Here is a 25,000-nt window from a genome sequence, read left to right on the forward strand (position 1 = left end):
ATCAGCTGTCCGTCCTCTAGGGCAAACGGCTGGACCAACCCAGCGTGGCAGTTCCGCCCCCCCTTACGGCAAATCTCCACCTTGATGGCATTTCCATCCCACAGCAGCAAGTTGCCCCAGTCAGAGCCAGACACCACCTGACAAGGGGAGTCATTTTGAGATTGAAAGTTTGAGCATACAAACTGCGCTGGACAAAAAGAATCTCACCACAAAGTCCCCCCGGTAGCTGCTTTTTTCAATAAATGCTCAAAAAAGCCTAGAAAGCTCCAGAACAGCAACTTGGTGAGATTGAAAAAACACATGTTTAAAGTAATCTTGTTGCCATAAACAAAGTTTCTATGGCTGTCATGCTCCCTTAGGCAAAGAAATCATTATTCACTGGAACATAGCCCCTTTTTCGGCTGCAAAACTTTCCCTTGGAACTGGTAACAACGATTCGACGTATCTTTAGACTGTGATGGAAACACGTAGAAAACGTGGAAGTGCACTTTAAGTCTTGCTACGTACATTTCCAGGCCTTAAAGTGTAATTCTGGTGTAAAATCATCCCATAGTCTTTTTCGGCATTTACATACATCAAATAAGCCACCAAGACAGTTTTTTTTCTGGTATGAACTATTAACGCAGAAATCCAGGAGAGTCGCCTGATGTGGCTAACACCAGCCTTCACCGCGCTGCCCCGAGCTAATCAGTGTTAGCCATGTCCGGCTGTTAGTGACTCTCCGGGATTTCTCTTTAATAGTTTATACACGAAATGGCTTATTTGATGTATTTAAGTGCCGAAGAAGACCATGGGATGATTATGTGCTGGAATTACACTTTAATAACTGCCGTACAAATCCAATGTGTCAGAACAGCAGGGCACAGACCTTTCCATCAGGAAGTTCAACGTAGCCCTCAATATCAGTCGCTGCAGTTTTCCCAAAATGTCCCATAAGCCCTTGCAATTTGAGACCTGTGAATGTGCCGGCCATTTTCCAGAACCTTATAGAGAGAAGGAGAGAAAGTATTTCCACCTTATCTGAAAACGTAACCATATTCAATATCAGTAACTTCTGAATTAATTTTCATTGCAGCACTTTAACAGGGTTAAAGGGTTTTAGTAGGATTCATTTTGTCATTTACTTGATGTGTCCAGATCCTGAGGATGTGAGCAGTCCCGGGTTGTAGGGGGAAAAGGTGACTCGATAGACCTCCTGTGAGACGGCCTTGCAGCTCAGCATCACTTCCTCCCGCCTCCAGTCCCACAGCGTGAGCATGTAGTCAGGTGCGCTCCCCACGCTGGCCAGTAAGCTCCCGTCACGGTTAAAATCCACAAAGCTGTACGCCCGCTCTGTTCCACCTACAAACATGAAGATTAAAATATGATAATCAATAAAACATCACATTTAAAAAACTTAAAACTCAAAGCATCTTGGTGCCAATTACCTCTGAGGATGCAGAACGGCTGTAATGAGGGATATTCATATACTATGATGTTGGGCAGGTTTCCCTTCTCTGCTACAACAAAGTATTCATGGCTAGGGTGGGCCTTGACATACACACACAAACACAAAGACATCCATATGATGAAAACACAACAGCATAGTGTGCAAAACGGTGGTCTTGTATAGCCAAACCTCTCCCCACAGCGCTGTGTCAGCTATGAGTACGGTATGACTACACCCGTTTATCATTCGGGGAAAAAAAATACTGTGGACGGTTTGTATTATTTTAAACCCATCACAATCGTCTTTAGTGGAGCAAAACCACAGATGCAGCAATGGTGATATATATATATATATTTTATATATATATATAAATATATATATATATTTTATATATATATATATATAATATATTATATATATATATATTATATATATAACATAACATATAACATAACACATAACATAACATATAATCTATATATATATATATATATATATATATATATATATATATATATATAACATCATCAGTTTCCTGAATCCAGTCATAGACTAGTGTGGCTAACTGGGTGTACAGTGATGGGATAAAGCTAGACGTTCAGTGCGTCTCTCACACGTCTTCCGCAATCTCCGCTATCTTTTTTGCAAGCGCACCATTGCTGCATCCAGGCTTTGCACCACCAAAGACTATTGTGATTGGTTTAAAGAGATACAAACAAGCCAGTGTTGTTTTGCCCACCTCCAAATTGTTAACTTGTTAATAGTCTTGCCAGAGTACTCCAGCACTGACAGTGTGCAGATAGGTCTGGCAATGCAAGACTAGTCACAGACAGACTGGAGCGAGTGGCAGAGTGACTCTTGTCTTACATGATGTAAGTTTTTCAGCCATCTTACCGTGATGGAGCCGATTCCTCCTCCACTGCAGGAGCGGAGGTATCTCCGTTCCTTGGTGGAAACATCCAGCAGAACGAGCATGTTACCTGCTATAAAGATCAGAGTCCTTTCATCCAGCAGCTGCAGGTTCCCCCTGCGCCCACTGTCATAGCCAAAGGAGTGACTGAATGCAGTACGGATTAAGGCTCAAGATCAGATTCACATACTTGTTTATTAAGTAGGATGAGAGAGAGTTAGATGAGATGAGATGAGGTGTAAAATGTTTCTCATGAAACTCCTTTTCAAAGGATACGAGAGATGTAGGAGGTTCTCTGGGATTTCAGAGTCAGGTGTGATGAACGGTCTGGAGTGAAGCTCCTCATACGTATAGCACATGTCTGCTGAGAGCTGCTGTTTTGATCCCTCCTCGGCCTGCTGCTGCATCCCTGAGTGTTCGGTGTCACATCCTGTGACGGACAGCGTATTTCAGCGTCAATTATTTCACTTGGGAATTTTAATTTTTTTTTATATTCATTATCATTACGTGAATGAACTAATTATTCTTTTTCTTTCAGATTTTACTCGTCCACTGATACATAAACCATTGTCAGCGGTTACATGCCAACTGACTTTTCAACAGCTTCCAGTATTAGGTATTAGTTTATCTAAAAGGGACAGTGTGATTTTGCATAAAACACATGATTACACATGGTTAAAAAAAGACAGAATTAGCCAGAAGGCTAGCTTTCATCTGTACTCCCCCGGCCATGATGTGAAAAGGCAATACCCCTTGAACAGTGACCCCTTTGAACTGTCTTTCGTGCTTCTACTTCAACTAGTTTTGGTTTTAGCACTTTCCACTTTCAACTGCTTTTACAGTTACACATCAACTGACAGTTAAGGTGGTTTAATTTCTTATACTTTAGCTAACAGAGTTCACCTGCTGCAGTGTGTACATTCCCTCTCCATTTTAAATGTAGTTACACTTCCATCCACTTTATCTCGTATTTTAAACTGAAACATACAGTACAGTTAATGTACTGCCATTTTAACTGCTATCCTTACCACTTCAAATTCAACCTCAACATTTCATTAGCCTACTTATTTTAAAATGACATTTTATTTTAGCAGGCTAGCTGTATTGTAGCTAGTTATACGGACATGAATATCCCGTTTATAAAACCACCTTTCGGAAATGAAACGTTGTATCTTCACCCGCTGCTCCAATGTTCTCACATTTAACCCATAACCCCAATGGAAACGCGCCAAACTCAGGAGGACGGAGGAGCCCTTCAGTACGTAGCGTGTGTGTGTGAGTGTGTGTGTGTGCGCGTGCGTGCGTGTGTGTGTGTGTGAAGAGAGTCGGTGGATGAACTAGGAGAAGTAGAAGTTAGCTAGTAAATGGTCAGAGGAGATTTACCATGTCACTTAAAAGGAGAATTTAAATAAAAACCGCGTTCCTAATATGAGCATGACCAGAATAGGCCTCATAATATTCATATATATATATATATATATATATATATATATATATATATATCTTATCTTCATGTCCACGCACTCATTGTAATCTCTACCGTTACCTTCGGTGTTTTCATGTGAAGCTGTGCGAGTGCTCCCAGTCTGTTCCCCAGCAGAAGTTGTGTTGTCTTCAGACATGTCCGCTGTTAAATCGTTAAACAGTTATTCACAGAAACTACCGGGCAGTGAAACATGCGCGTTAACAGGGTCAAATACTGATACACAACACCGACTCAAACGTTTTTCATGGTTGAAAACGTTACCTGCTAAATTCGGCTGTGTAATTTTCTGACTCCCCAAGTACGTTTTTCGTTTGGAAGCGTTGCCAGGCAACAAGGAGAGGGACTCCAATGCAAAGCCTACTGGTTAATGGAGTTCTGAACCTTTTGTGACTTCAGTGCAGTCGTCTTGGTCTTTTGAGTTGCTTTATTCTGGGATCAGACAAGTGGCGCGTTTCAAGTAAATAAAAGAATAATGATTAAAGGTTGAATATGTAGAATCTTCATTAAAAGCTATATTTAAAAAAAAGAATTAATACACCCCTAAAGCGTTTTGAGGGGTACAGAATGAAAATATTGCTTTTCTATATAAAAAATATATATATTTAGTCTGAATTCATTTTTTTTTGCTGGTTGCCAGGGTTTTCTGTTGTTGGGTGCAGCTACTGTAAGCTGGCACTGGGTATAATGGAGTTTGCGAATCCTTGTCCCTGCAGCTGAGTGAGCGGAGATGGGCAAAAACCAGAGTCAATATAGGCCAAGCATTCAATCCATGGACTGAGAGAAAGGAGAGAAACACCATTAAAACACACGCCCAAATGGCTACGGTTCTCCTTGAGAGGCAAGCTAACTTTCATGTTTACTTAGCTGTAACGGCTAACGCTAACAGCTAACTTAACTCAGTCAAACTCCTTTGCAAAACTTGTTTTTATGGCGCGATTTGCCGGAGGGATGGTTTCAAACAGGCTCAGACAGACTCAGGTCTCCACTAGGCTACTGGGACGGGTCTGACCAACCTGGCAACCCGAGTGATGGAATTATTTTTTGTTGTTGCCACTACGAACTTGAGACACTAGATGGCGGTGTTCTGCTCATTCTCCACATTCGACCTTTAATTAATAAGTGTTATCATTCAGTAGACTAAAATAAAATAGCCTATATATTTCCATACAGTATACAGGTATATGTACATGGGAGCCGTTTAAAACTGCTCGTAAACAACTATAATGTATGTAAACCCCACTGGTTGGCTACTTTCCGCCATCTCGCACCGTTCAGAGTACGGAGGAGCGGTGCAGTTATTACTGCGCCCTCCTGGTTCTACCATGTCAAATTACTCATGTAATTCTAGCAGTTAATAGAAAAACACTATACCAGCGTCATATAATGACTATTTCTAACATCTCTTCATCCAGAACCAGGTAGAATGTAACTGCATTTACTCAAGCGCTGTACTGACTGATACAGATGTAGCTATAGGCCCAATCAACAAATACATTATGATGTACCCTATCGTTTTATATTTACTAACACAGCAGTATATAAAGAGTTCAAAAAAAATAAAATACTCCCCCTCTATCAGCTGCAATATTGAAGTGATGCACACACATCAATGCATCCTAATCCTAATCTAATATAGAGCCGGAAATGGACCATTTTGCATAAGGAAAATTTCGTACTTTTACTTAATGCATGAGCTTTACTTTTAAGCTCTGTATTTATGCACAGTGGTGTTACCACGTACTGTACAAATATGACCATTATGTAACTTAGGTTAATATAACCCAAAGCAAATTAAAGATTAAAGAAATACAAACATGTAAACAAGGTTAAATGATAGGGTCTCTGCAATCTACTGTTTTTTGTTCTTGTCTCCTTAAGCTGCTACGGTGTGTGTGTGTGTGTGTGTGTGTGTGTGTGTGTGCGTGTGTGCGTGCGTGCGCGCGTGTGTGTGTGCGTGTGTGTGTGTGTTGGTGTGTAAGCTTGTGGTTTTAAATGCATCTTTTAAAGGTCTAGCCTATTCCTTTTGATGCTTTTAATGTTAAATTATTTCCGCACTTTAAGGGATTGTACTGTACATTCCATTGTACTGGTACAATGACAATAAAGACAATTCCATACTATGATGTTAGTTAACAGCACTAAGTCAATAAATATTCCATTCACAACTGTAGTTTTGTGTCTTTATTGTGTGCAGCTGTGACAGTGTCAGTCTTACATAGGGAGGGAGAGAGAGAGAGAGAGAGGGAGAGAGAGAGAGAGGGGGAGAGAGAGAGGGAGAGGGGGAGCGAGAGGGAGAGGGAGAGGGGGAGAGGGAGAGGGAGAGAGAGAGGGAGAAGGAGAGAGAGAGAGGGAGAGAGAGAGAGAGAGAGGGGGGGGGAGAGAGAGAGGGAGAGAGAGAGAGTGTTTACATCTATGGTCGTAACAACCTACGTTTTACGGCAGCGAAGGTTCAGTTTGATTGGACACGTCGTGCCGTAAACCGGTTTGGTGACTAAGCGCATGGGATTGAGCTGTGGCAGCGCGTGTGTTAGTCTGAAACGTAAGTGACACCGGTGAAATGTTGTAGTCAAATGATGTAAACTGTGTTATTCTTCGTGTTAGCGGTACACATATAACACAGAAGCGCGTGGCGTCATCAATAATATAAGAATATTTGTTGGCAGCCATTGTTGATACTTTAAGCTAACGTAAGGTTAACTAGCTACAGCAACGGGACCTGCAGCCCGTGACGCTATCCAAGTGAAACAACACAACCTAAAACGACTCAAATAGAATGAAATGTACATAACTACAATGTGAAAAGATGTAACATATTAGCAGCCAAAAGGACACGATGGAAGTTACTTTCTTCTGGGTGTTATCTTGGTCGTTAAGTGAGTTAGGAGACGGGTGTGTTTTCTTCTTGCGTCTGGATCTTTAACAGTGACGTTAACGGACTTAAAGAACAGCATTTCCTTCTGAGTTATACAAAATAGTCATGAAATGTACTTAAAAACAACAAAGTGTTCATTTGTGACGTTAAGTGATGACGTTCACTTCTACTCTCACTGCTGTTTTAGGTGTTGTGATGTTGCCTGTGTAGAAGCTCCTTAAGGTCTAATAAACATTAGACATCATTCTCTTAATTACCGTACTTTTCTCATTTCAAAATGCACATTTTATCTCATTTTTTTAGGCCTAACCTAATGTTCATCTTGATACTGAATCTATTATGCTTATGCCTGATCACTCTTCTGCATGTACCTGTTAGGAACAGTCCTCTTTATATAAATCTACTCCCCCTGTCACGCAGATGGACTCAAATGTCCAAAGATTTAAGTTTAAGGCGCTTGATCTTTAAATGTGTTATATTGTAGTGTTTCACTTCTGTTGACACAGTCAGCCACTGAGTCACCAAACAGGCCTGGGAATATGTGAGACTTTGGTATGTGAATTTTCTTTGGAGCCCAGATTTCTGATGACCTGTATGTCTCTTTCTGCTGCTCAGGATGGAGGCTAAATCCAAAAAACCCTTTTCTCCTAAAGGTGGAAAGAAGTTTACACAGAAAGGAAAAGGTAAGATGTTGTTATCATTAACCAGCTGCGCACACCGTCCCTTTTAAAGCAGGTTTGTCACTGGTGTGTCTTGCTCTGTCCAGATTCCATAGGGACCAAGCTCGGTGGAAAACCAGGTGGTAAAAAGCCCTTCAAAGCTTACAACAACACAGAGAGGAAAGTCCGACCGGGGAAAGGTGGAGATGGGGCCAAGAGGGAAAACAAATTTGCTTTCTCCAAAGCTGGGCCAGGGCAGCAGAAGAGGAAAATGCCATTTAAATCGAAAAACAAAGGAGAAGAGGATGGAGGTAAGAAAACATCAACCTGACTCCGCCAGATGGATTGATTCTCATTTGCTCAGCATATCCATGTGGGAACTCTTGTTTGGAGATCTTTAGGGAAGGGGCGAAAATACTGGTTGCTGGTTAAATAAACCATCTGTTACCAACATCAATCAACCAATCAGATGAACGAAGCGTACGGCGTCGAGGTAAAGCTCATAAAGTAAACAACATGTGGATAAAGGATAGTTGCCGTTTGTGTAACGTGAATTTATGGATAAAAGGCACAATTTCAGGTGCCTGGTCCATATTCAACAGAAGGATCTAAGAGAAAAAAACATTTGTGAGCGTCTAACAGAATTAGGACTACCGCTGTCTGAAAATGTGTCTAGATCAGGTCAGATTAGCATGCGTTGAGTCACACTTAAACCTGCCTCGAAACCAACGAAGATCGGACAGTTGCTCGGCAAACAGCTCGTTTTCTGGTCTTATTTTTCACATTGCTGACGTTTTGACCAGTTTGCGTTTTCACAGGTTGAAGTACTATATAAGACATTAAAACAAAAGGGCTATTGGCAACATGAACATGGGCCAGCATTAGTGTCTAAACTTGAACTCCTGTCCCCCCAGTGCCTGGTTTCAGTCTGAATCTTTTCTTGATGATTATCACTCAAGTGTTAAAACATTGTAACTGATTTCTGTGTATGCAATCAGGTCCGGGGGCTAAGAGGATGAAGAAGGGTGAATTTAAGCCGGAGAAGAAGGAGCTGACTGAGGAGGAGCTGAAGAAGAACAGGCAGCAGCGGAAGAAGGACCTGAAGAATAGCAGACAGCAGGCGGAGAGAAAGGACATGTTCCAGATCATCTGTCAGTGCAAACGAGTGTGGGGAGACCTCAGGAGGTACACAGACACAAAGACACACACACACACACACACACACACACACACACACACACACACACACACACACACACACACACACACACTCAGAGAAAGTGAGGGTTGAACCCCTAACACCAGCTTTCTTTATATCCTTTGTACCTTTTATGGCCCAGACACACCAACCCAACAACGAAGAACTAGTGCCAAGAAAGACTGACTGTTGCGTCTCCTCATGTTGCCTGTGTCTGGACCAAAAAGTAGCACTTGAACACATCACAAAGACTAGGGCGACTAGGGCCCAGGTGTGTCAGAATCTTTTAACTACAAAGACAGTGTACATTGAACTGAAACATTCTACTACAAATCATATATGTATAGTACAGATGTCACGTTAACAGAATATTTTCCCTCACTGACTGAATATTTAAGCAATGACGGGAAAAAGCATTCACACCCCGCCCAGTTTCACTGGAAGTGTCTTTACTGTGCAGCAGAGTTGCAGCACAGAGCAACAGTAGTCAGGAGAGTTTACTACCTAGATGAGGATGGAGCAGGATTTGGTATCAAAGTGAAAAGCAAAAGGACCTATTTGGCAATATTTTGATTCAACCCCAATGCTAATGGGGACTGATGACATTAACGAGTAAATATGGAAACTAAACTAACAGCCAGAAAGGGGTGCAGCTGCGTCCACTCCACAGTGTCCACAGAGTGTTCGCAAGCCCAATAATTGTGATTGCACAAAGTCTTTCATGTGCCTCGTGAGGAGTTGATGAAAAGTAACAGCACTGTCCGTGTCTGTTAACATGTCTTAATAGACAATTTACCAGAACAAGCTACATCAATGTGAGTTCATGTTCAGTTCAAAATATGCAGCCCTCTCATTCATTTAATCAAGGCCACGGTGCCCTGCTAAAAGAAGTAGAAGCAGACTTTGCTGCAACACAATGCAACATCATCCAGCAACGCATGGCAGTGACCGATTAAACATGTGAATGTGACAGATGATGATGATGATGGTGGTATGTGTGTGTGTGTCTCAACAGGAAGAATTGCGAAAACGACTTGAAGAAGAAACTGATGAAGCAGCTTCATGATCTAGTCCGTGGGAAGATTAAACAGGTGAGTGTCTCTATGCCTTTTCTTGTTATTTTGTTGTTGTGAAGTGTTGTAAACAAGATGGACGATCCTTCCCTCACAAATGAGTCAATATCACCCGTCAGTCAAAGGGTGTGGAACATGTTTGTATGGATGCACTTTGTACTTGTGGACTGTTGTTCCTGACTGTGCTCTGGTGCCTCCAGATGGCGTTTGCGCACGACTCTGTGCGAGTGCTGCAGTGTTTCATCCAGTTCGGCAGCCACGAGCAGAGACAGGAAGTTTTTGAGGAGCTCAAGGGTGAGCGGATACATTTTGCTTTTTCATCTGCTGCCTTCACATCAATCGGACAAGTGAAGATGGCAGCCTGTTTCATAACCGGAGGTTTCAGCTGTCTGACAGCGTTTCTGCCTAACTTTTGACTTTTTATGCTATCGACACTTTCCTGTGCTAACGTTACTTTCTTATGCCATTGTTACGTTTGTATGCTAATACTACTTTTTTAAGTCATCATTACCTTTTTTATGCAACCTTTAAGTTTTCATGCTAACATCATTTGTGTGGCGTCTAGTACATAAATGGGTAGCTTCACATTACTTTTTTGTAGCCATTGTTAGCATTATTCCTGCCAGCAGCTGCCATTTCACTGAAATTCCATGTGTAATGTTAGCTAACTAAAGCAAACAGTCTATCCAAGGGTGTGGTAAAGACTTTTTGGAAATGCAAGGATGACTTTTGCTTTATTTCTACATACTGGGACTGTCCATATCTAAGCGGACATAACATTGTGCTAATGGGCTATCCACCCCCCTGCTGCGTGCACATCCTCAATTAGATGGAGGATCCGGAGCTGACTCGAAGTCTCCTGTTTTTACATTTGTGCCGTATGAGTAAAGCAGCTAATGAACAAATCACAAACACAAACTTTGTTGTCTCCCACAGATGAAATCATCAGCTTGTGCAAGTCACAGTACGGCAAACACGTGGTGAAAAAACTGCTGATGTACGGGTGAGTCAGCTCAGATCACTTTCTTCTTCTTCTCTCTTTCGGCAGAAATATTTAAATGAGACTTTGGTCCAGTTAAACTATATAGATGTTTGTTCAATTGTGTTTGTGTGTGTGTGGGTATGCGTTTTCTCTACAGAAACAAGGAGCTAGTGGCAGGTGTGATGCAAACATTTAAAGGTCATGTGCGTCCGATGCTTCGCCACGCCGCCGCCTCGTCCATCATCGAGTACGCCTACAATGACAAAGCCGTGCTCGCACAGAGACTCATGCTTACCGAGGGGCTGTACGGGAACACCTACACTGTCTGCAAGGTACACACACACACACACACACACACACACACACACACACACACACACGCAGCTGCTTGCAATAGCATCATTCCGCTTCCAGATATTATTATACACCTTGATAATCCACAATGTTGATGATGTCAGGGTGCCTCTTCGTTACTTTGAAGTAACCGTGCTTCGATCAGTGTTGTATCAACTATGGTCATGTGTGTGTGAAATAATGCTGTGAACGTTTCTGTGTCCAGTCGACAGTGTGCAACACCATCGAGAAAGTTGCAGAGACGAACCCAGACAAGCTGAATAACATCATCGACGAGATGAAGCAGATTCTCACACCCATGGCCCAGAAGTAAGATGAGAAAACAAAACAAAAATCCCAATGAAATGAAGTATGAGCAGCTGAACACAAACCTATAATGAGAGGATGTTCTGCTTTTCATATCATTGTAAATTAAATATCTTTGTCAAGTCATTTAAAGACATCGCTTTGGGTTCTTGGCACTTCTCTTCACTGCTGACATTTTATACCTCAATATTTAATTGGAAGAAAATATTGTTTAGTTGCAGCTCTATGTTGGGGTAAATAGAAAAATAGAAACACAATAGAGAACAAAGTAATAAAATGTTAATTGCAGGTAAAATAGCACCATCAGGAAAGAGAGAAATCCTCATAGTAAAGAGAGGATTGATGTGATTCACAGTATTTATGTGATGGAAAAATGTACAAATGCTTTAAGATCAGAACATATTTGTAGCTGCTTTGGCTGAATTTGGAACACAGCTTTGGTGAGGTTCTGAGTCTGTCAGAGTAAGATAAATGCCTCCTGATTTTTTTACCTACAAAGCTATGTTAGTATTTTTTGGATGAGTTAAAGGTAAAGAGAAACTTCAGGAACAAAAGTGTGAATATGAAGCTTTCTTTTATTTATGTATTTATACTTTTTCCTTTCGTTCCACCTAATCTCATTTATTTTTTTAACTTTGATTGTGTTTTTATTGATATGTCCTATTTAAACTATGTAACTACAACTTTCAGAGAACAAGTGATCAAACACTCTCTGGTTCATAAAGTCTTCCTGGACTTCTTCCTGTTGGCACCCGACAAACAGAAAACGGTAAGCTACTCTTTGACACCTAAATATGTGTCCAAATAATTTCAAAATAAGAGACGAGTTAAAGGTTTATTTAGTGCAGACTGTATTTACCACTAACAGGTTTCCTCTCGCTGGTTTGTATTTGTTCTGATGTGAGCAGGAGATGATCGAGTCCATCAGAGAGTCGGTTGTCTACATGGCTCACACACACGACGGAGCACGGGTGGCAATGCACTGTCTGTGGCACGGGACGGCCAAGGTGGGTACACACACACACACACACACAAAGAACAAAAAGGCAAAAAACCTCAAATTAAGATTATTCTTTATTATTTGCCAGAAGAAAATGTTGCTTGGGTCATCAAAAACCATGCAAGCAATATAAATTATACCAAAAAAAATAGGCCGAAGACACAAGGAAAAACACCCTCTAGCATCTTGGGAAAAGTGGATTACTAAGACTCAATAGAGAGCTAAATAAAGTGCACTTGTTTGTAAGAGCAGGTGTGTATGTATCAAATGTGGATAGTGCCACAGATCACCTGCCAAAGTATTTATAGTTCATCCCTGTAACATGATGTTTACATCGTCACTTAGTGCCGCCTTATATTTTAATGTCAATTTTATTGACAGCTGATTCAGTTAAACAAAGTGTGCGTGCGTCATTTCCCGATATCATACAACATATTTTGGTCGCTTCAAAACATTACACACTAACATGTTTTTATTGGGCTAAAAGAGTACGTTTTAATTTTAGTAAAGTATGTGAATTGCATACTATTTCCTGTCAAATATTACAGTATGCAAGCACTTGAGACTCTGCTGGCATACATATCCCACAATGCAATGCGGGAGTACTGACAGCGGCCGAGGAAACTCTGGAACATCAGTAATGCTAATTACAAATCAGTGATTAGTTACCTCCAGCTGTTAGACCTCTCATTTACATTTTCCAGTAATTCAAGCATTATCTGGTGAAACGGGTAGATCTGAGGTTTGCACGGGTTACTATGGTTACAGCTTCCTGAGAAGATAATACTACTGAAAAGATACTACTACTGTTTGTTTACATAAAAGTCAGGCTTTCCTTTAGATTTAGGAGCGCACTATCAAATCATACCCACTGCTGCTTCAGAATTTTATGAAATGTTATGTTATTTTTCCACACCGTGAATAAAGGCATCAATATATCAGGTTGTTTCTTTACTTACGAGGATTATAAAACAACACCACAGAGGTCTGCTACTACACCTCATTCATCCATGGATTAAAAGGAAAATATTTTACCTCTACCTCTCACAGTAAAAGCTCTAGACATGCACTGTAGTTAACTGTTTACCAGAGGGAAAGGTGTTGGGAAAAAAATCCTGGAGGAAACACTGAAAGTGTTGAACAATAGCATACGTACTATAATGCAATTTCCGATGCAACCCGTGGAACAATATCCAGAATAATACAGGAAACAATCAGGCTTTTAAGCTGAAGAGATTGAGTCTTTTAATGGCAGTAATGCACAGTGTCTTTATTTTGAGCTAAACTTTGTTTTTACTTCAATGTTTCAGGACAGAAAAGTCATAATCAAAACTATGAAGACGTACATGGTGAAGTTCGCCACGGTGAGTCCTCAGTGCTGCTCCATCCATTTATCCATCCATCCATTCATCCATCCATCCATCCATTCATTCATTCATTCATTCATCCATCCATTCGTCCATCCATCTATTCCTTAATTCATTCTCGAGACAAGCGGTCACTGCCAAGACCAGGGGACTAGAGTAAAGATCAGACTCTAAATGATTAAAGGTCTCTTTACCTTTGTTGGTTTGAGACGAGAAGAAAGAGCTGAGCTCAATCAGCAGTCCACACTTGATAAGAGAACCTCCTGTTGTTCTGCTGTAAAACCCGACTATCGTTTGTCCACAGGGAGAGTTTGGCCACCTGGTTCTTCTGGCCATGTTCGACTGTGTGGACGACACCAAGCTGGTGAAACAGGCCGTGCTCTCAGTAAGTCTCATATCGTGATGTTTGATGTTGCTTCACGAGACTTAATGATAATCCTGATGGTTCAAATAGCGAGCGCTGTGACAAAATATTTAAAGATTCCGTCAGGTCACGATTCTCAGTTTGAAGATGTGAAATCTGTTTCATTTATTGTCTGAAAATCCCATTTCCCCCGTTTCCCACCCGTTCAGGAGATCTTGTCCTCTCTAGATGAGGTCATCGGTAATAAATATGGCAAGAAGGTGGTGCTCTACCTGCTGAGCCCCAGAGACCCTGCTCACCTGCTGCCGGAGATCATCAAAGTGCTGGAGCAAGGAGATGGAAACACACACAGGTAACGTTGTGGGTGGGTGTCGGTAAATCCTGCTGCTGTTTTAAACTACAGGGGAACACATGTACCAGCTGCCCATTTTAGAATTTTCAGGTAAATGATGCAGCACAGTGAACTGACCCATCTCTGACTCTTATTCAATGAATAAGGAGCGGGAGCCCAGTAATCCAGAACAAAGCAGTGAATCAGGGAAAGAAAATAGTATTTTCGCCGTTTTATCAAATCTAGAAATGCAGCAGTAGCGAGTATCTTACTATCTCTGTCCTCATTTATATTTTAGAATTATATCCATCTATGAAAAAAAGCCTGAAAAAATGGAGTTGGTTGGAACGGAAGTACAGAGTCGTTGCTATGGAGATGATGCACCTTCTCACCTCGTCGCACTGGCCTGAACTGGCAGGCGGAAGAAAGAAAAATAATTACTTTATTAATCCCGCAACGGGGAAATTCGATTTTTTCACTCTATTATTGTTATTCATGTTACACACACACAGGCCCGAAATACACACACATGCACAAACAGGACCTATATACATGCAATTAATGGAGAGATGTCAGAGGGGGTTGCCAATGGACCAACGCCCCGAGCAATTGGGGGTTCGGGGCCTTGCTCAACAGCACCTCGGCAGTGCCCAGGAGATGAACTGGCACCTCTACAGCCACCAGTCCACACTCCATTCATGGTCCACACAGGGACTCGATCCGGCGACTCTCCGGTTCCCAGCCGAGTCGCCATTAAATCACCATTAAATGAATATCACAAGAAATAATCACATGTATAATATTCATATAAAATCTACTGTAGGTTACACAGTACCTCATACAACCCCACTTTAAAAAAAACTGCACAACTAACCCTTTAAGCTAGCAAGAAACAAACAGCCCCCGCAGGAAGGAAATAGACGGATTCAGTTGTTGGAGTGATGTAAAGGCTCAAATGAGTGAGATCAGCTGTGTGTTCCTCTCCTCAGTAAAAAGGACATGGCAGTTCGGAGGAAGGAGCTGCTGGAAGTTGTCTCCCCCCCACTGCTGGAGCATCTCCGTGAAAACGCTGCCACAATGGTGATGGACAAGGCGTCCAGCGTCACCATTAGTGACATCCTGGCATCAGCCTGCGGGGACCTGCGGCCCGCCATGACTGCCGTGGCTCAGCTGGCCAATCACGAGTTGGTGCCAGGAGGGACCAGCGGACAGGTAGGCTGTGTGCCTTTTTGTTTTTGACTGAAAGGATGGTTACCTGAAGCAGGGTGATCTTTCTCTGAACTGAGTGTGATCCAACACAAGGACGGTTGTGCTTTCATTCACTCTGTTTTTGTTTCTGCTGCAGCTTCACATGGCCGAGCATCCAGCAGGACACCTGGTGCTGAAATGGCTCCTGGAGCAGGACGTGACCCTGGCAGAGGCGGGAAGGGAAGGTAAAAACACACAGACACACACACACACACACACACACACACACACACACACACACACACACACACACACACACACACACACACACACACACACACACACACCCCTACCTAAAGGACCTATTGTGATTGAGCTCTAAGCTGTTAGAGGATGTAGTGGTCATCATAGAACTGGAGATAATCGGATCCAGATAATCGGCGGCTGTGGCTCAGTAAGAGAGTGGGTCGTGCTCCATCTGATCGGCAGTGTCCTTGGGCAAGACACTGAACCCCGAATTGCTCCCAGTGATGCACATGGGTGTGATTAGGTGGTATGTAGAATGCCATCAGTGTGAATGTCTGTGTGAATGGGTGAATGTGACAACCACTGTGAAAGCGCCTTGAGTAGTCAGAAGACTAGACAGGCTCTATAGAAGTACAAGTCCATTTACCAATTGCTCCATAATGGGCCTTACTGGTGATACAACCACTTCAGATTGCATCAACTTTAAATCACTACTCTGTTTATGTCAGCATGCTGTGAAAATGAACATATAGAGACTCAAGTGACTGAAAAACGTTGTTTTTCTAGTCCGTTAATTATTTGGTGTACTAAGGCCTAGTCCACATGAACACAGGTATTTTTGAAACCAAACTTTTATGGCCCCCGGTTAAAAGAAATTCTCGTCTACACCACCGGCAGTGTTGTGCTTGAACGTGTTCACTTACTATAGTTCATGAACTCATTCATATTTTATATATAAATGTAATTATCCCCTCAATATAACTATTTCACTTCCACACAGAGCGGTTCGGCAGGATCCTGGTGGACGCAGTGGGGACAGAGAAGCTGAAGAGCTGGGTCAAAGTCAACAGAGGAGCCATGGTGCTCTGCAGGTCAGTGTTCAATTCAATTCAAAAAACTTTATTTGTCCCCGGGGGGCAATTCAAGGCACACAGAGCAGCAAATCACGACAGTGCAATAATACAAAAAACATTTTAACCTAACACAAGAATAAAGTGTAAAAGAAGAGTAAGTGTCAGGATGTTAGTGTGTTAGTACAGGTAGGATAAGTGTCAGGATGTTAGTGTGTTAGTACAGGTTAGATACAGAGAACATCGTCGGCGTGAGATGTAGAAAGACATGTGTGTATCAGATGTAAGCAGACATGTGAACGGGTGTATATGATGTATATGTGAGTGTGTGCACTCACTCACAAGACTGATGACACGATACACTGCTGTTACTCAAAGGGCCAGTTCATCCAAATCACAAGCTTCCCTCTGGTTATTTGTGCAGACACACTAAAGGGGCATGGTGTGCAGTGCTCACAACAATGAGAAACTAAACTACATTTAAAAACCTCATCACAAAGGAAGTTCTGTCCACAAACAGTGTCCAAGTTTCTCCTGATAATCAACAGGTTCTGTAGAAAACTGCACAGTGGGGTCCGTATTAAAACTGCTCAGTACTGAGAGCACCACACAACTCCAATGGGTTCAGGCAGAAACATCAGACGGATAAAAACCAAAACTTTCTGTATAGATCAGTGGTTCTTAACCTTGTTGGAGGTACCGAACCCCACCAGTTTCATATGCGCATTCACCGCACCCTTCTTTAGTGGAAAATAAAATGTGATTTTTTTCAAATTCAAGACATAGGTTATATGACACTTATATGTTTTTTTTTTTACTGGTGCACAAAATGAACTGTGCATGAATATCACCTTGTTCAAAGAACAAAACCAACACAGTGCATGAACTCACAACAAATGACATACCTGCAAATCAGTGTGACTTCTGCTGTTGCCTTTGAGAGACCAGTTCAGATATGCATGGCTTCACCTTGGCAAGTGCCACTCATGTCATTCTCACAGCAAAGTCTGTTCCTTTTCTTCGTTTTTATGTCCAGCATCCTCGAAAAGGATTGCTCACAAAGATATGTTGTAACAAATGGTATAAAAATATCCAGGGCTTTCTTAGCAATAACTGGATACTTTTCCATTTGTTGACACCAAAAAGTTGAGAGCGTTGTTGTTCTGAAGTGTTGCTGTTGAACATGGCTCTGCCGAATTTCAATGATTTCGTCGAGGTATTCATCATTGACATCTGCTGTCTCAACAGCAAACGTGAACGGCTGTCTCACCCATGCTGGATATGACCTCTCTTGTAGGGAAGTATCCGTCGAGAGACTTTGCAAGCTTATCTAAGTGCATAGCGATTGTTTGCTTCAGTTCCAACTGAGTTCCCTCAGGTTTTCTTCCGCTTCCATGATGTTGACTCCACCACCCTACATCTGCTGAATGAGATGATTGAGAGCTGCGAATATATCAGCCATGTTTGCTAAAATGAGAATGAACTCAGAATTTTTGAAGCAATCTGCATGACAATGTTGGTGCTCTTGCAAAAACGGGTTTAATTCCACACGCATGGTAAAAACACGATTCAGCACCTGTCCCCGGGATAACCACCGAACATTAGAATGGTACAGAAGTACCTCGAGTTCAGAGCCCATTTCTTTACACAGCTCACTGAAGATGCAGTGCCTCAGAGCACTATTTTGCACATAGTTCACACATTCCACTACAGTTTTTAATACTTCTGCCATTTTTGGAGGCAAAGTTTTTGTTGCCAACGCATGCCTGTGCAGAATACAATGCGTAACAATGATGTGTGGTGCATCTGCTTGTACTAGCGTGCCAAAACCAGACTTTCTTCCCAGCATGACTGGAGCTCCGTCCGTACAAACTGCAGAAACCATATCCCAGGAAAGACCGTTGTCTTTGAAGAAGTCATCCACAAGCTTCTTCACATCAGCTGCCTTAGTTGTTGTTGTAAGAGGCTTACAAAATAAAAAATCTTCTTTTATCATGTCGTCTTTCACATAGCGAACAAAAACAGCAAGCTGGCTTAGATTAGAAACGTCTGTGGACCTGTGGACTCGTCGAGTTGAAGGCTGAATTTTGCCGGGCTTGAAATCACATCTGCGACTACTTGAGCCAAGATGTCTTTACTCATATACTCTATTCTGTGTCATTTGAAAGAGGAATTTGGGATAATTTACCTTCGGCCGCTGTTCCGAGTATCAGATTCACCATCTTTAACGCAGCTGGTTTTATGAGTGTTTCACCAATGGTGTGTGGCTTTCCCTGCTTTGCGATCAGGTAAGCAACTTCGTACGATGCTGGGAGGAACGGTTTGTTAATGGGTACAAATCCAAAAGCAGGCAGAGTGGCCTTTTCATCGAATCTGGCTCTCTTCACCTTGAATTCAGCAAGCGTTGTGTTCTTGTATTCCCCATCTCCATGCAGCTTCAAGAAGTGTTCCTTTAGTTTTGCCGGTGCGAGACTAGAGTTGCTCAACTTGGCATTGCAAATCATGCAGATAGGACGCTGGGTCCCATCACGTTCCGTGATACATGTGAATCCATGTTGTACATATTCGTCCGACCACTTTCTTTTTTTGCTCGACATAGTTAGTATGGATTAAAATATCAAGAAAGAAATCACACGACGTACTACCACGACAGTCACACGTTGACTACTGAGCGCACTAAATTCCCCGGAGCACTGATTGGCCAAGCAATGTAACGTTATCATCTGCAGCCAGTGATGGCCAAGCTCCGCCGAACCCCTGAGACCAACTCACCGAACCCAGGTTAAGAACCACTGGTATAGATGGATGCCACTAGAGGGAAAGTCGAAGTAGAACCATATGGTGCAGTGGAGTGACACACTTATTTGCATGGCCAGGCTCACCAGGTGCACCCGAGTACAGTTTTAAATACATTTGTCTGTAGCTTGTCTGTTAATTTTCAGTAGAAACCAACTCTAGAAAACTCAGTAGAAACCATTGATGAGCACAGAGGTCTTGAGCTGGTTGCACATAATGTAATAAGTAGGGATGGGAATTGATCAGATTTTATTGATACCAATGCCGGTATCGATTCTTTCCCGATTACCCTATTGATTCCTGATCAGTTTAGTGTGTGGAAATAACATTATTGGATGAAACTTGAATATTCTTCAATATATCTTTGTCCTGTGTGCAGCCTCCTGAACAGCTGTGACAAGTCTGTGGCAGCAGAGGTGAAGGCAGCGCTGGAGTCCATCAAATCAGAGCTCGGCAGCATCAGCAACAACAAAGGAGCTGAAATCCTGCTGGAGAATCTGAACAAGTAGAGGCCTTTTTTTCTTTCTAACAGACTGGTGATGTGAAAAGCATCACTTCTTGTGCAGCAGTGGGTCTTTTCCCAGAAAAACACCTGCAAGACTGCGGGCGTTTGTAGCTGCTAACGAGAACATTTTCACCAAGCAGATACAACCTGGAACACTGTTGGGTCCTGACCGTCCCTGATGGAAAAAAACAGGAACGAATTTGTTTGGAATAGTTGTATCTGTGAATGACGAGGCGACGCTACTGGAAAACAACACCCAGATTTGTGCGCACGCGGCAACCCGTGTGAGGTTCTTCACCATTTTTTCAGTCACTGCCAATGAAACATTTCTTTCACGTCAAAAGCTTGTGTGGTCAAAGAAGATCTGTGTCTTTGAGCCTCTAAAGCTTTTAAAGTGAAACATCTACAGGAAGTGTTGAGTTTCACTGACCTTACTTTAACACCACATATATAAAAAAAACCTGCAAAGTACAGTACAGACCAAAAGTTTGGACACACCTCATTCGAAGAGTTTTCTGTATTTTCATCACTATGAAAATTGTAGATTCACTGAAGGCATCAAAACGATGAATTAACATATGTTGAATTATATACTTAAAGAAGTGTGAAACGACTGAAAATATGTCTTATATTCTAGGTTCTTCAAAGTAGACACCTTTTGCTTTGATTACTGCTTCGCACACACTTGGTATTCTCTTGATGAGCTTCAGAAGAAACTAGAATATAAGGCGTATTTTCAGTTGTTTTGCACTTTGTTAAGTGCATATTTCAACATGTGTTAAGTCATAGTTTTGATGCCTTCAGTGTGAATCTACAACGTCAATAGTCATGAAAAGAAAGAAAACTCATTGAATGAGAAGGTGTGTCCAAACGTTTGGTCTGTACTGTAGATATACAATGATTTATAGAACAGTATTTCAGTGAACCAGCTGATGGATATGATACGGTGCTGTTGTAGTGTTTCATTTAGAACTGACATTTCAACAGCAACATCTGTTTTACAGGAGCAGCAGAGATGGGCAGTTAAGGCTTCAGTTAATGATGAAGCATTAACTGTATCTAGATGGAGCGCTCTGTTTAAAGTAAAAGGCTCAATTAATGGTAAATCATTGTTGAGCTTAGGAAAGCAAAAAATGCTTCATATAGCTTTGTGAATGGAAAACAAGGCTTCCCTAAAGTAATCTGAGTGAATAAACCCTTTACAAAGGCTGGTGACCAGGGCGCCACAGTTGGGAGATAAATGAGTTCAGCTGTCTGACTGTTTGTTCCAGATTTTTATTTGAACATTTTGTACCTTGTGAGTGATAACTATCACCTGAAAAGAATGTTTGCAAATTAAAAAATGATTCTAAGTACTTCATTGTATCATGTTTTTTTTTTTAAACACTTGTTGATCCCAGCAGATATTCTCTTGTTTGTTTTAAGATGCCGTACGGTGGAGCGGGCTGGCCATTTACAAGTCATTCTTCAGTATGACACTGACTCTAAAATTGAAATTTTTGTAATTGTAGTTCATTTCAAAGTATTTCAAATAAATAGTGTGCACATATTCTGATAAAATAATCGTTTTACTAAGAGTCAAATGTCATCTTGGCTGAAAAAGTGCATGTTTTGTGATATTGTATTCACTGCTTCCCTGCTGCGTAACTCCTGAATCCTGTGTATTAAACTCAGATTATGACTATTTCCAGTATGACCCCTAATCACTGAAAATAATCTTTTGTTTTTTTCACCAGCCACTATGGTAGAACAATGTATTATAAAAATAGAAAGGTCTACTAGAAGGAGTCAGCAGAGAAGTCTCGCAGCAATCAAGGGGAATTTATTGAATCATGGTTTGACTCTCATCACAGAATTTCCAAATCCTTAATTCCAAGTGTTTCTTAACAGAACTTCCCCTCTTATACGGAGGTTCATGAGCTGACATTTACACGCCCCATCAGGTCTTTCCAATACACACTCAGTACATTTACAATCAGTGGCGTCTACTTTGTGTCCAGACGTCATCATGCCCAAATACAGTTCTATTGTTTTCTAAACAGAATGTGCTTATCAGGCCTATGTCCCAAGTAAACTGTGACCTTGTCCTGTTATTCACTTTCTCAATCATGTTTTCTTCCACACCACATGTCCCCTAAACATCACACCTCGGGCATGATCAGGCGCATGATCCTCAGAACCTGGCCCACTCAGACACACGAATCAGGACACTATTTCACAAATTAACAGGTTTGTTTATTTGGTTAAAATAAAAGTAAAACAATCTGAGCTTGTCACTGATGCTACAGAAATGACTGGTATCCATCTACTAATGTAGCTCTCCGTAAGAAAGCAAATAAGTGCATTTCCCAAGATGTCAAACCATCATCTAATTGGCTCAGTAGCCACCTATCCAAACACTGATCACCTCCTGATGCTTTATGTAGCTTTAATCTGTGTGTGAGCTTTTAACCAGGAGGTAGCAGTATCATCAGTTCATCTGGGGGTTCAGTGTTACACATTTCCCGTACTATTCAGGAGTTGTGACTTCACACACACACACACACACACACACACACACACACACACACACACACACACACACACACACACACACACACACACACACACACACACACACACACACACACACACACACACACACACACACACACACACACACACACACACACACACACACACACACACACACACACACACACACACACACACACACACACACACACACACACACACACACACACACACACACACACACACACACACACACACACACACACACACACACACACACACACACACACACACACACACACACACACACACACACACACACACACACACACACACACACACACACACACACACACACACACACACACACACACACACACACACACACACACACACACACACACACACACACACACACACACACACACACACACACACACACACACACACACACACACACACACACACACACACAAAGAGACATAGGTTTATTATTAGACAGAGACGCATGGGGAGATAAACAGGTCTAATATCCATCGTCCAGATGTCGGGTCTTCAACTTGTGATTTATTTCAGTCCTGATGCCGTTCGCTCCTGAGTCCTGGATTACTTGTGAGCTTTAGAGGCTAATGGACAGAGTGAGGCTGGAGGGAGCGTAGAGGTGGATGGTGATGGCTTTAGCACAGATGCACAGTATGTAGATTAAAAGAGTATAAGGATATAGCATTTGGCAAATAAAATAAGAAAAATTAACACTTTGTTTTTTCAATCTACCAAAAAACCTGTCCCACCGATTCAGAGGGTGTTTCCCTACCTTTCTCCCAATGCATGCTGGGAAGGGCTTACCAGGAATTAACATGAATGAAATGATGCATCATTAAATGTCCCCTCAGGAAAAATAGAGTCCTGACCTCGGAGTGACGTTTGAACTCAAAAGTGAAGTGAGGTCCTGACAGCTGGTGATTTCTCAGCAGCTTATTGGTTCGAACCACCGTGACACCTGCAGTCTAGTTCTGCCGCAGGGTCTCCATGGTGAAATGGCCTGTACGGAATGTCACAGGTTCATCTCACATCCCCGACTGTCACTTTCCAGACAAGTCTTACTGCACACTGGAAAATGTTCCCCCTGGCTCACTGAAGACGCGCTGCCCTCTGCTGAACCACATCCTCGCAGCACTCGGCCAACCTCTTCGCCGCCCTCTTGGCGAAGTGCACCTTCCCACGGGCCTTGGTGACGGCGGCGTACTCGTGGGACTTGAGCTTAGTGTAATAGTCTGAGAACTTGTTGTAGAGGATGGAGATGGGCATGCCATTGAGGATGACGCCGAAGGAGATGCAGGCGAATGCGAAGATACGGCCCAGGTTGGTCTCAGGGATCATGTCGCCGTAACCCACAGTGGAAATACTCACCTGAAGAATGAGAGAGACACGGTGAAATGTACTAAACATAAAGACTTGGGAAATGAGATGTGGAGGACACGGCCATTTTTCTTTTTCAAATATAGACCGTAAAACTGATGCCTTACTTAACATGAACTTGTGATTCTGAAGGGATTTTCTTTTGGGAGTCTTTTTGAACTAATGTCTCTACTTATACATTGTTTCTCTACAAATATCATTTAAAATGATACATATTAAAGGTTGAATATGTAGAATCAGTGCAGTTGCGGATTAAGGTGGTCATGAGCACCCAGGCTACTGTTTGTTTGGGCCCCCCACATATTAATTAATCACACTTTATCAGAAAAGAAAGAATACACTGGAAAAGAAAAAGAGTCAATTTAGGAATTTTCTTTAGTAGATCTTGGTCCTGTTCTTTCAGTTGTTGTGCTTTTCTTTATGTGCTCTGCTTTCACATTTCCTTTCTGACATTTTGAATTCAATTTTATTTATAGTGCCAAATCATAGCAAAAGTTATCTCAGGACACTTTACAGAGTAGGTATAGACCACACTCTATGACTTATTTATGATTTACAGAGACCCAACAATTCCCCCGTAGAGTACGGTGGAGTGGAACAGACCCAGCTCTGTGGAGGACGGACATCTGTCTGCACCGGTTGGGGAGGAAATTTTGCCGCCATACTGTCTAGTAACAGTGAGTGAGTATCATTTGACAACAAAACTGACCTTAAGTGTAGTAAATTAAATCCATTTTTTTTAATAGTCCGGCCAATCCGGGGCCCCTGCACACCTTGGGCCCCGAGGCTGCAGCCTGTGCATTATCCGCCTCTGCCAACAGGGCGTTTTGAGGGGTACAGATTGAAAGTATTGCTCTTCCATAAAAAATATATATTTAGTCTGAATTAATATTTAAAAATGTTTTGACAGGTTTTACAGTGACTTTCTATCAAGTTCTGTTTCCACTGTAGCAGCCAATAGCGTTGGACGTTGCTGGTTGCCATGTTTGTCTGTTGTTGCTACAGAAACAAGGAATCAATGTTAACGTTAAATAATGTCTAATTGATTCGTCGTTACCCTGTTTGATTCATCACTGACATGGCGCAGGCTGATCGCTGACGACTCTGCAACAAACCTGGCAATCCGACTGCTGGAATTATTTTTTGTTGT

At 42.0% G+C, this 25,000-nt stretch overlaps 3 protein-coding genes across 3 annotated transcripts in view; 1 reads left to right on the forward strand and 2 right to left on the reverse strand.

Annotated features, from left to right (window-relative positions):
* cfap44 (cilia and flagella associated protein 44) overlaps positions 1-3,961 on the reverse strand; it is a gene marked incomplete at both ends in the record, with an annotated part of 25,383 nt that extends 21,422 nt beyond the window's left edge. Inside the window, 7 exons of the mRNA XM_083930103.1 lie at positions 1-137; positions 869-983; positions 1,125-1,341; positions 1,428-1,530; positions 2,324-2,486; positions 2,616-2,769; positions 3,886-3,961. The exon at positions 1-137 is cut by the window's left edge and continues 28 nt beyond it. Of these exons, the coding sequence (XP_083786229.1) occupies positions 1-137; positions 869-983; positions 1,125-1,341; positions 1,428-1,530; positions 2,324-2,486; positions 2,616-2,769; positions 3,886-3,961 (965 nt within the window). The remainder of the gene's footprint in view (positions 138-868; positions 984-1,124; positions 1,342-1,427; positions 1,531-2,323; positions 2,487-2,615; positions 2,770-3,885) is intronic.
* A 2,272-nt stretch (positions 3,962-6,233) lies between these two features.
* pum3 (pumilio RNA-binding family member 3) lies at positions 6,234-21,236 on the forward strand. The gene is made up of 18 exons (XM_083929407.1): positions 6,234-6,364; positions 7,313-7,380; positions 7,464-7,667; positions 8,355-8,541; positions 9,570-9,645; positions 9,828-9,921; positions 10,564-10,630; positions 10,767-10,941; positions 11,169-11,272; positions 11,960-12,038; positions 12,178-12,276; positions 13,580-13,633; positions 13,941-14,021; positions 14,210-14,352; positions 15,321-15,543; positions 15,677-15,764; positions 16,547-16,637; positions 19,792-21,236. Exons 2-18 carry the CDS (start codon positions 7,314-7,316, stop codon positions 19,919-19,921), a joined length of 1,962 nt encoding a protein of 653 aa, XP_083785533.1. The 5' UTR covers positions 6,234-6,364; position 7,313; the 3' UTR covers positions 19,922-21,236.
* A 2,326-nt stretch (positions 21,237-23,562) lies between these two features.
* Positions 23,563-25,000, reverse strand: part of kcnv2a (potassium channel, subfamily V, member 2a) — a gene marked incomplete at both ends in the record, with an annotated part of 11,596 nt that continues 10,158 nt past the window's right edge. The window contains one exon of the mRNA XM_083930104.1: positions 23,563-23,841. Within this exon, the coding sequence (XP_083786230.1) occupies positions 23,563-23,841 (279 nt within the window). The remainder of the gene's footprint in view (positions 23,842-25,000) is intronic.

The sequence above is a fragment of the Echiichthys vipera genome, assembly GCF_963691815.1.
Source record: "Echiichthys vipera genome assembly, chromosome: 16".
In the NCBI taxonomy this organism is placed as follows: Eukaryota; Metazoa; Chordata; class Actinopteri; order Perciformes; family Trachinidae; genus Echiichthys; species Echiichthys vipera.